Source organism: Echinops telfairi, unplaced genomic scaffold, assembly GCF_000313985.2.
Source record: "Echinops telfairi isolate 266 unplaced genomic scaffold, ASM31398v2 ScPeMD7_7468;HRSCAF=8506_0, whole genome shotgun sequence".
In the NCBI taxonomy this organism is placed as follows: domain Eukaryota; kingdom Metazoa; phylum Chordata; class Mammalia; order Afrosoricida; family Tenrecidae; genus Echinops; species Echinops telfairi.
The window spans coordinates 30,217,726-30,230,059 of record NW_022111369.1 but is presented as its reverse complement, the minus strand read 5'-3'; the positions used below and the strand labels follow the sequence as shown (position 1 = coordinate 30,230,059).

At 44.9% G+C, this 12,334-nt stretch overlaps 1 protein-coding gene across 1 annotated transcript in view; it reads left to right on the top strand.

The window, feature by feature from the left end:
- Positions 1-12,334, top strand: part of PKD2 (polycystin 2, transient receptor potential cation channel) — a 74,581-nt gene that overhangs the window by 22,680 nt on the left and 39,567 nt on the right. Inside the window, exon 4 of the mRNA XM_045284334.1 lies at positions 11,763-11,896. Within this exon, the coding sequence (XP_045140269.1) occupies positions 11,763-11,896 (134 nt within the window). The remainder of the gene's footprint in view (positions 1-11,762; positions 11,897-12,334) is intronic.

Genomic DNA, 12,334 nt, shown 5'->3' with positions numbered 1-12,334 from the left:
AAATGTTTTGAGAATGATGAGGGAAACAAATGTACAAAAGTGTTTGACACAATGGATGGATGGATTGTGATAAGAGTTGTACGAGCCCCCAATAAAATGATTTTTTTTAAAGTTTCTCTTCCGATTCATGAACCATTGGAGCTGGGTGATTAGATACTTAAGTGAACTCCACCCAATGAGCTTGAATCAGTAGACTAATGCTCTTGGATCAGACCTGTTTCATTTATTAATTCACTACGATAAGGACTTGTTTTGGAAGAAATACAAGCAGAGTGTGCCTTAGGAGTGAAGGCCTGGGGACTGAAGCTCACGTACTCTGGACATGTTATCAGGATAGACCAGGCCCTGGGGAAGGGTGTCATGCGTGGAAACGTAGAAGGCCAACCAAAAAGAGACAGAGTGACACTGAGGCAGTAGCATTGGGCTGAAGCGTAACAATTCTGAGGCTGGTGAAGAACTGATGAGGACATGGATGATAACAACTGTACTGATCATGTAAAGCCGAGAGGATTAGCTGTTATGAAGACGACTGAGAATTTCAACAGATTAGAACGATACGTAGATCCTAGGGAGCTGAAATTTAACAGGACTGGATGAAAGTCCCCACTGTGAACCAGGAGAAAGTACTCCAGTGCTAGCTGAGGAACACAGAGCTCACCTTATAGTATTTGAAGAGATCAAAGAAGCATCTCCATGATGAGGCGACCCCAGGAGTCCAGAAATCTTGGGATGCCTGAACCACAGTGTAGAATCAGAATGAAAAGGCTCATGGCCCACTTGTCTACTTCTCCGTGGTGAGCCTGCTGTGCTTCTAAAACCAATGTCACCCTGTTCATCCCGATTCACAGCGATCCTATAGGGTGGGGTAGAACTGCCCCTGTGGGGGTCCGAGGCTGTAACTCTGTACTGGAGTAAAAAGCCTCATCCTCCTGAAGCTTGGCTGGTGGTTTTGGACTGCAACCCACTGTCCCCCTATGGCCCCACCAGGGGGTCTTCTAAAGGGATGGCAGTAAACAGAGCATGTGCCAGGGGAAGTTCTATCAGGCAGAAAGACTTAAAAAACAAGCCTCCAGTCACATGATCAGCCATCAAAGAAACGGATAATTAAACCTGAAAAAAGCAAGGAAGTTTCGGTTTTCTGTCTCCAAACTTCTGAAGAACTGAACTGAAACACAGACATGAAAAAAAAAAAAAATACTTGGGCCTACTGTAATTTTAAAAGTTTTATTGGGTGATTCTGACATACAGGCATTATTGGAAATCAATGAGTTCTGGGCTTATGTACAGGCTAACCTTATATTTTAATTTTATTAAAAATTTGGAATAGTGGGTTACTGCAAGGTCAGCAACCCAAAATCTAACCCCTCTGGGGGGAAAAGAGGGAGCTTTCTACTCCCATAACGACGCACAGTCTCAGAAACGCCCAAGGCCAGTTATGCTGGGTCCTGCAGGGTCACTGCCCTGAGTGGCAGGGACTCATGACAGTCATTGAGGAGTCATACCTGAGAGGAAACCTTTTACACTTTGCAATCGACCGGTTCATAGTTAAGGCCACTGCAGTTTAATATTTAAGCACCTTTCTTACGTAGGAAGCAAACTTAGAGCAACTTAGAACATAAAAATTAAAAATATCTCATCCCTTGCTTGGCAACTCTGAATTAATGAATACATCACATCATTGCTAGCTTCTAACGCTTTATGCTTTAGAGAACATGTTTGTACGTATCATGAAAGACTTGTTATCCAAGACGGACAGGCTGAGAAGCGTACAGCGATGTATCCTAGTTTGGGGTTGCCAAGGAAAATAGGTGATATTTTATTTATGCTCTAAGTTTGCTTCCTGTGTAGAAAACGTGTTTAAAGATGATATGGGAGAAAGACAAGGCTTTCTACTCCCTGAAGCAGTGAGAGTCTCGGAAACCCACAAGGGAGTTCGACCCTGTCCTGTAGGGTCACCGGGCATTGGCTTTGACTTTGATGGCAGTGAGTTTATCATATTTTAAAAGTGTGAAACATCCCTTTCTAAATAAGCAGCAGGAGCTGTGAGACAGTTCATCAGTAGAGGAAACGGAGAAGCTAGATGCTGACAAGGCCAGCTTAGCTAGCCTCTTTTTAGCTAAGGCTTCTTTTTGGAGAGACCACCTCGTCTCAGAAAATTCAAAAAGAACACAATAAAAACCCTGCTCCTGTCAAGTCAGCTCCAACGCCTGACAACCCCCTGTGTTAGAATCCAGTCGAGCCCCGCATGGTTTCCTTGGCTGCCATCTTTCCAAGGAGCCCGGTGGCTCAGTGGTGAAGTACCACGGAACTGCTACCCCAAAGGTCCACAGGTTCAAGCCTCCAGCCGTTCTTGGGGAAAAGATGTGGCAGCCTGCTTCTGTAAAGAGTCTCACCCCTGGAAACTCTCAGGCGGTCTTCTGCTCTGTTGGGTGTTTTCTGACTGGGTCCCCACTTTGCCAGGCCTTTATTCTGTGGAGCTGCTGGGTGGGTTCAGATGTGGAGCCTTGAGGTTAGCAGCAACTCACAAACCACTTGTGCTACCCAGGCGTCTTAAAGTGAGCACCAGCCTTGTGAAAGCTCATGGAGCCATCCTGTGATTAATAAGAAACGGCCTCAAAAATCACCCCACAAACTCAACCACCGTCGAGTTGATTCCGCCTCATAGCGACAGAGTAGGACTCATATTAATAGCTAGGACAGGGTAGAGCTGCCTCTGGAGTTTCTGAGACTAATTCTGTATGGGAACAGAAAGCCTCACCTGTTTCCCTCTGAGTGGCCGGTAGTTTTGAACTGCTGGCCTTGTGGCTAGTAGCCCAGAACATAAGCATCACCATTAAACCACCAGGGCTCCTAAAACCTGGCCTAAGGATATTAATTAATAGCTAACTTCATAAAATTCCACGCAGGAATGTAAATGTTCCCATAACACTTTATAGTCAGTCTTTTTGTTCTCCTTAGAACTCCAGTAAGAAAGCAATTATACTGCTGTCTTGTAAGCATTAGGCTGAAAGGAGAAAGATGAGACTACCTGCTCCCAGATTTACACCCCTGTTGTTAGGTGCCACCCAGGAGGTTCTGACCCATAGCAACGCTCTGCACAACCGAACAAAATGCTGCTTGGTCTGGCCCCATCCCCACAGTGTTTCTGAGGGTGGAGTCCATTGTTGCAGCTCTTCTGTCAGTCCCTCTTGCTGCCCTTCCTTCTACTTTACCAAGCATGATGTCTTTCTCCAAGGACTGGTATCCTGCCAACATCTGAAGTGTGTCCCTCTAAGGAGCACTTTGGCTATACTTCTTCCGAGATAGGTTTGCTTGGCTTTTTAGCAGTCTATGGTAATTTTAATATTCTTCAACCCCACACAATTGAAGTGCATCAATTCTTCTCTGATCTTCTGTATTCTTTGTCCAACTTCCACCTGCATAGGAGGCGACTGAAAATAGAGTGGTTTGGGCCAGGAACAGTCTTGCTTTTCAATACTCTAAAGAGGTCTTGTGCAGCAGATGTACCCAGTGCAATGTGTCTTTTGATCGCTTGACGGCTGCTTCCATGAGCAATGACTGTGAATCCAAGCAGGATGATGTCCTTGACCACTTCAGTCTTTATTTCCACTTTTCTGACATCGCCTAGTGGTCTCGAGGTCTTCCTTACATGGAGTGGTAATCCACACTGAAGGCTGCAATCCTGGATCTTCACCAGCAAACACCTCATGTCCTCCTCACTTTCAGCAAGCAGGGCTGTGTCATCTGCAGGTCTCAGGTTATTAATAAGCCTTCCTCTGATCCTGATGCTGAATTCTTCTTCTTGTAATCCACTTTCTATGATTATTCACTCAGCATACAGATTGAATAAGTATGAGAGGATACAACCCCGATGCACTCCTTTCCTGACTTACAGCCTTGGAAGCCCTATGGAGGATTGCTGAAAGTACGTAGCACACTTCACTGAGTAGAGAGTCTGATTGATCTATGTGGGAACGTCTGTAACCTTAACTGCACAGGTCTCCAAAGAAGTCATGAGAAGGAAGAAACAAACACTAGATCGGTCCTGTGATACATGTTAGGACAACGGTTCGTTTTAGGAAGAATCTATTCAATTTCCTTTTTTTTTTTTTTTGCCTTTTCAATTTTTGATTTTTATACTTTTTTTTTTTTTTGGTATTCAAAAGAAAAGCGTAATTGCCACACATTGCAAAAGACTAAAGCAGGACTAGGATAATGAATGAATCACTTCAGCCTGGAAATCAGTCTCCATTTTTTTAATCTCTGGGGAAAAGAGACTTTATATTGTCTCCTTAAAAAAGAGAGGAAATGTTGTTGTATTTTACTTGCAAAGGTCTTGCAAGGATGAAAGTCTGAAGACAGTTTTGTCATTTGCAAGAGAATTCACACAGCTGAAGCTGGTGATAAGGAGATCCTGGAAGTCAAGGTCAGGGGGTTAATCATCATCCTGGTGAGGAACAAATTCAGTTCCCAGGGAGTCACATCCTGACAGCTCCCACGGTCGCATCCCCCATAGCAGTCATGGTCCAGACCCATGGAAAGTAATTATGGCAGCCTTTGATTAGGGCCGAAAAGTGAATTGGTCCTTTTTGATAAACTGACTGGAAAGACAGTGTTTGACGACAAGCAATGACATATGTATAAATCTTACTTTCAACAATGCCTTTACTCCACTTGTGTAGTTTCTCTTCCCTGAGGGGGCTTCTAAACATTCAAGGGAAAATTCCACTATCTTTTCATTCCATTTTTCAGTAAACTTTTGAATGCCCCCCAAGTATTTCCATTTCTTTCATTTTTAAAACAAATGTGACACTAGCTTTATTGTGTCTTATTTTCAACCATGACCACCACCGCCACAACAAACCATCGTTAAAAAAATAAAAAGTAATACCAGCTGCATCCAATGCAGGCCTTCTCAGAAGGATGTGCACCAACATCATGTATCCCTTTAGGATTTCCATCAAAGCTGTCACTAAGATTTTCTTATTGAAAACTGTAAGCAAAACTGCTGAGAGATTTGACTAAACGTCATGCCACCTGCCGTACTTATTCTGCAGTCTCACTTCTTCATCCTGGGAAGCCCTCACCAAGACCGGTGCGTCTTCAGAGTGACCGCTTCGCTTTGTAACACTGTGAACACGTTCAGTCTGCTTTTGTAGCAGATTTGCCCAAGGTAGCACGTCCTTTGATTTCTTGATTGCTGGTGCCATGGTTTGATTGTGGATGAAGTATTCATACCTGACAAGATTGATGAGAATTTTAAGACTGCTTCACATTTGAGTCAATGGCTCTCAATTAAAAAATACAATTATTATGCCTGTTGTCCTATTGATGAGCCCTGATAGCATAGTTGTTATGTATTGGACTGTGATCCACAAGGTCAGCAGTTCAAAGTCACCATAAGTTCCAAGGTACAAAGAGGAGGCTTTCCAAACCCATAGTGAGTTACAGCCTGGGGAACCCATAGGGGCCGTTCTACCATGTCCTATAGGGTTTCTATGAGCCAGCATCGACTAGATGGCAAGGAGTTTGGGTTTGGGTTTCCTTTATTATATGCCTTATCTCTCTCTCAGGTTATTCAGTAATTCATTCACTCAGCTGGTTGGTAATTTAATTAAAAGCAGATTTAGCACGTGCCCTTAAATACAATTAGTGAAAAGATAAAGACTTTCGGGAGAGGAGGGTATCCTTCAAGGAATGTCTATCTGAGGTCGGAAGCAAGAGTGGGAGCCAGTCCAGTGCAGGGCTTAGGGTCAAAAACACAGAACTGTACGGATAAAGTTCTGAGGCAGGAAAGCACAGAGAATATTCCAGAAGCTGAGTGCCACTAAGTAAGTGGAGAGGGTGCCGCTAGGTGGATGTGGAAGGCTTGCTGGGCTTTGCTAAGGGGCTTAAAGGGGGAAGTGTGTGGTAGGTAAGAGAGTTACAAGATGGATTAAGATTTTAAGATGGCTTCATCTCCAATAAAATGACTTGTTAAAATTAAACAAATAAATAACAAGATGGCTTTGCAAGCCGTGTGGACCACGGACTGGATGGGGCTGCTCTCCCCACCTCTAGGCTTTTTGAACTCTCAAGAAGGGCCTGCAAACTACTGCCACCTGAAACCAGATGGAACCGGGTCACACCTTGCTTACCATGCTATAGTCACGTCACCTGCAAGATAAAGTTTAAATCCTTTAAATAGCAGGTTTGCTTTGTGCTGTACAAGGAGGTTTTGCAAGGTGGGTGGGAAATTTTAATTATCTCTTAGTTCCATTTTTTCCATGAACTTTTGAAGCCCTCTGTATGACCTGTTTCAGACTTGCCACTCACTATAAAGCACCTGCTACGTCAGCCCAGAAATGATTCCCCAAAAGGCCTGGCCTTAGGCGCCTTCCTGCTTCTGTCTCTCATTCCTCTTCCTCCTTCAAGATCAGCTCAAGAGCCACGTTCTCTCAGAAGCCGTTTTTGGTGCCCACTGACCTAGCTCCCTCTATTCCTGGACTGTGCAGTGCTGCAGCCACCTCTGTGCTGGCACACCATGCACAGGATCTCCCCCCACCGGGGTAGGGGGGGGAACAAGGCAGTGGTGCACATCTCTGTGACACCTCCTATCCATTCTCACTACTTATTCACAACTTTGCCCCCTTTCTCGCTCTTAACTGTGATAATTCTACAAGGAAGATTTTCTATTGTCACAACAAAGTTCAAATCCTGTAATTCTCTGCTTTTTGTATAGGAGCTGTTATGGCACAGTGGAGCCTCGGTGGTATAGTGGTTATGGGCTGGGCTGTGATCTGCATGGTCGGCAGTTCGAAACCACCAACAGCTCTGAGAGAAAAAGATAAGATTTTCTACTCCCGTAAACAGTCTTGGAATTCCACATGGGGCCACTATGAGTCGACTCACTGCCAGTGAGTTTTGGTTATGGCACAGTAGTGGATCACTCAGGTGCTAACTGAAAGCTCAGCTATTCAGACCTACCCATTGAACCAACCAGCCCCTCTGGGGACAGAGGCATGGCAATCTGCTTCCATGAAGACCACAGCCTTGGAAAGAAACCTTACCGGCAGTCCTGCCCTGTCCATTAAGGCTGCAATTAGTGAGAATCAGGTCAATAACAATGGGTTGGGTTTGGTGTTAGGATGTTGCACTTATGTATAGCACCTTACAGAGTATAGATTGTATTCAAGTAATGTACCCTTTGTCTCCACAGCAGCCCTGTGAAGATATGGTACAACATGGAACTAACAAAGAGGTTGGGTTTATTGTTCAGAGTGATGGCACACTGGGCCAGCTTGGCTCTGATACTTCTATATGTGGTGCATTTTGGCACCTTGGTTCTGATGTCTCTGTACGTGGGACATTTGTAATGTATGACCACCTTGCTGGCCCCTTTGGTGCAAAGATTATTAGGAAAAATGCATTTCTTACCTCTAAATTTTGCATGTGGGGAATTTGTTTCTTGTGCATTACTTTCTGGATCTATAGTTTTAAAATGTTGACTGGTCAGTTTTAAATTTTAGGGATTTTTGGATGGTCTCTTTGTGGCCTGGCATATGACCAGTTTTTGTAAATGTAGATGTAGATGTAAATATTGAATAAGAACCAGGGGTCCCTTTTCATACAGCATGAACTTTTATGCTGACATTGTCATGCTGAATAATCATTCAATTCTGACCTTTGATAGCCTTTGATCATTTTTTAAAATCTACCTTATTAAAGACTGATATACATTAAAGTTTCCAAGCACAATTGGGGTCTTGATAATTCTTGTGTTAAAAACAGCATTGCTTCATATATTGTTGTGCTGTTATTCAGTACATAGGAATGCATTTTAATTGAATAACTGTATTGTATCATTTATCAATATAAAATACGTTTTTCTAATTTATTTCCACCTTACCATCTCTTTAGCCAGCTGATTATAGTGCAACTTAAACCTTTAAAAAGCAAACGTCCCTCATTTATTATTTGTTAATTCTTTTATTTTTAACTTCATTTTATTTGTGTCTCTTATAAAATGCTTTGAGTTACCTTCTTTTTAAGCTCCGCTTTAAGACTTTGTCTTCTAGTACTGAAGCTTTACTCATTAATGGTTTATATTTTCAACTGATCTCTGTTCACTTTTCTTTTTCTATGCTTTTCTGATATTTTAATTTTCTTGTTTCTTTTCCACAATGAGATATATATTTTGCCCTTTTAAGTCAAATTCATGCAATAGATTTGATTTCATAATCTTTTACCTGTTTTTAGCATGTGAACCCATTTTTCCCCTTTTTCCCAACAGTAATAAGAATAAAGTTTGCGTTGAGTATTTTGAAATGATAAGCCTTTTTTTAAAAATCATTTTATTAGGGGATCATACAACTCTCATCACAATCCACACATACATCAATTGCGTAAAGCGATAAGCCTTTTTTAAGTTATCTTTTTGTTAATAATGCTGGGATATTTGGTGATACTGCAATTTAATATTTTTTTATTCCAACTTATTTATGGGAAATGGAAACTCTGGTATTAAAACAAGAACTATATAGAGACAGATTTTCACTGTGAAACAAAGCTGAAGCTGAAATGCAAATGGTCTGACTTTCGCAGTATGGGAACCATCATCAACATTCAGAAATAATCTTGTGGGGGGGCCTCCCCCTCTCCCGGGGGGCACAGAGGAGAGACGGATTTCTTCCTGCTCCTGGAAACATTTACAGCCTTTGCGGAGCAGGTCTCCTCTGCCCTGAAATATCACTATGGGTGGGAATCTCCTTAATAATGGCAGTGGGCTTGGTTCGTTTTTTGTTTTTTAAACTTGATGTCACTGTTTCTTAAATTGTCCAGTAGATGGCACCACATAGCTAAGAGGATCTGTCGCTGCCTTTTGATGAAGTCTAAGGACCTGCGCTCTTTCCAAAAACCCAGCACCTCACTGGTGTGGAGTCTGACTCCCGTGACCCCCATAGGATAGAGTGGAACTGCCCCCTGTGGGTGTCCCAAACTGTTACTACGGGAATAGAAAGCCTCATCTTTTTTCCTGTGGAGTGGCTGTTGGATTTGTGGTTAGCAGCCGAAGACGTAACCCACTAGGCCACCAGCGCCAGTACAGGTCCTCAGAATTTCAAAAAGCAAAAATCAATATTGAGCCTTGAGCACAATAGAAAAATAAAAGGCATAAACTTTAAAAACCAGTGGTTACAAAGCTTACATATGCATTTCCACATATATCTGTATTATAATTTCTAAATTTAAGAAAAATCTAAGCAACTCTTCAAAATTACTTTTTTTACAAAACTATCACTGCCACCTCTTAAAAAAAACAAACCAAAACACCCTGCAGGTTGAAAACACAACTCCAGAACAATCTCAGTCTATTTGCAGCCTGGTTGCTGGAGATGGACTTCCAGTCACACCGGGGTTTGGATCTGTGTTGCGTACCTCTTGCCTGTAACAATCTCATGTTGATGATGCTCAGTAGATGCCCTGGTGGCTTAGCGGTCTGTGCATTGGACTGCCAACCTGCAGGCTGGCCATTTAAACCCACCAGCTGCTCCTTGGAAGAAAGATAAGCAGCCTGCTCCCTTGAAAAGATGTCCAGCCTCAGGAGTCCCAGGGAGCATTTAGACTCTGCCCTATAAGCTTGACAGGGGTCGGAATTGACTCAATAGTCATGGGGGTTGGAGTGTGTTCATTTTGGTTTGGCTTAGGAGGGGAAAGGAGCTATCTGAAGGAAATATTCAACTCAAACCACAAAACCAACCTCACTGTCCTGGACCCGATTCCATTGAGCGGCTCTAGAGGGCAGAGTTGACCCGCTCCTTTGGGTTTCTACTAAATCCATGAGCTTTATGGAGCTGCGTCAGAAGCTGTGTTGAAAGGAACTATAAAGCACATCTCCTTTCCTCTTGAAGCCTTTTGTCAGCTAACATGGGGATGATGCTTTCTAGTTGCAGTCACCAAGAGTCCGGCATAAGACAGAGCTGGTAGAAGGCTGCGGTCTGTGACCGCTGTGTTTCAGCATCCCAGTTCAGGAGTGGACGCAAGGTCACCGGGCCCCTGTGGAGTGCCTGTGCAGAAGTAATTTTTAATTCCCATTTAAGCACCCCAAATCCTTTGGAATAGGTCATCACCCCCCTCGTACAGAAGATGCAAGCTCAGGAGGTTTAAGCATCATTCACAGGTCACACAGCAACTATGGGGCACGGCTGCCCTTGGACCCCAGGAGTCTGTAACTCAATTCCCAGGACCATTTGGACAAAGTCTCCATGACAGGGGTGTAGCTTGAGGTCAATGTGAAAGGCCAGTGGGAAACAGATGGGCCGATACCAGGAAGGATCCTAGAAGGAAAGAGATGGTGAACTCAGAATGATAATTAAGGAAAATATAATAAGGGGCTATTTTTGGAGGTGTGTCATGAATCGGGGAATCAACATGCAAAGAGGAGGCACCCAGGAAAGGCTGCCGTCTCCAGGCCTGAAGGGGTGAGTGAGCAGGCGAGGGTAGATGTGATGAGAAGGGCATGGTGTGAACAGTAAAAGCTGTTGCCTTTAGACAAACCAGCTCACCCCTTGCAGCTGTGGCCAAGTTGGAGGACTCACCACTCCACTGCATTCTGGTGGTGAGAGAATGGAGTGTAGGGGTATGGGAAATGAACCCACCCGTCACCTCTGGTCCCCAGTGCCTGTTGACTCTCAAGGCACAGAGAAGAAGGTAGAACTGATGTGGAGGCAAAGAGTGGAGAGTCATACTTCCTACAGGGAGCATAAGGCACCACGCGCTGTCTCCCGGGAGTTGAACCCCTGTGTGCAGGCTTCTGTGGGCCAGCCTAACACGTGGATAGCTGATCCAGGGTCTGGGGAGATGAAGTTGAATATGCATGTTTCCCAATGCCTTTGTATCCTAGTGATGCAATTGGGCAGGGTAGAGCTGCCCTGTGAGTTTCTGAGACTGTAATTCTTTCTGGAAGTAGAAAGCCCTTGTGTGGGCTTCTCCTGTGTGGAATGGCTGGTGGTTTTGAACTGCTGACCTTACAGTTAGCAGCCCAAAGTGTAACCACTACACCACCACGGCTGGAAGTGCTAGGAGTCCTAGCAAGGGATGGATCTAAAGGTGATACTCCGTTGCAAGCCTGTTTTGTGTCTCACGTCCCCATTGCCCTGAAGAAGTGACCCTGTGTGTGTCACAGTGGAACTGGCCTCCAGAGGGTTTGCAAAGAGATTTTAGAAGTAGTCCCACCAGACCTTTCTCCAGAAGCCGTTCTGGGTGGTCTCAAACTTCCACCCTTAACTGCTTTCGCCACCCAAGGGCTCCCTTCATTTCACACAGACGCATGTGCCCTGGTGATGTCATGGACGATGTGTTGGGCTGCTAGTCATAAGGTCAGCCGTTTGAAACCACCAGCAACTCCCAGCAAGAAAGATGAGGCTTTCTACTCTCATAAAGAGTTACAGTCTCAGAAACTCATGGAAAGGGCGGGCCAGGGGGGCAGCGGGCAGGAGGCGGGGGGTGGGGGGTGGAGGGGGACTGGTCCTACCTTGTCTCATGGCATAGCTGTGAGTCAGAATCAACTAAATTCCATTGAGTTTGGGGCGGACAGGGGAGGGTGTTAATTATTCATCTGAGAAGACTCCACTAGCCAGCATGACAAAGGATGATGGGAGAGAAGGAAGGAGAGGCGAGAGCAGTGTTGAGTGGATGCTGGCTGCCGGCTGGTCGAGGGCACCGAGCTACTTGTACGCGGGTGCTGGCCCCCTTTGTGGCATTCACCGGGCTTCCCTGTGTTCCAGTGACCTACGGGATGGTGAGCTCCAGTGTGTACTACTACAACCGGGTCATGTCGCAGCTCTTCATCGACTCCCCGCTGTCCAAGACGGAGAACACCAACTTTAAAACGCTCTCCTCGATGGAAGACTTTTGGAAGGTAGTTGCAATTCACTGTGCAAGGGTCTCTACCACCAAAAAGTAGGCTTGGTTTGCCTTTCTCCGTGCGTGTCAGAAGCATCTCAGAAGGAAAACACACGTTTCTCACTGCAGTGAGGAGCCACAGGGAAGTGCTAAGGACCCCGAAACCTAGGAACTCACAGCTGTCCCGCGGAGTGCTGGCCTTGCCAGCCTCGCCTCGCTCTGTATATTCAAGTCCCTACTCTCCCAGAAGGGGGAGGGGGACCCTAGTATTTCTTGAGTACCTTAGCTGGGCTTTGCCCTGGCTGAGTGTTCAAACATCACCTTAATCGGCATGGGTATCCCCCACTTGTTAGCGAGGGAGCAGACTCTGAGGGTTTACATGCTAATGGCCACATGGGCGGGAGGGAGCCTGGCAGCCTCTCACTTCACCTAATTCACCGATTCCATACATTCA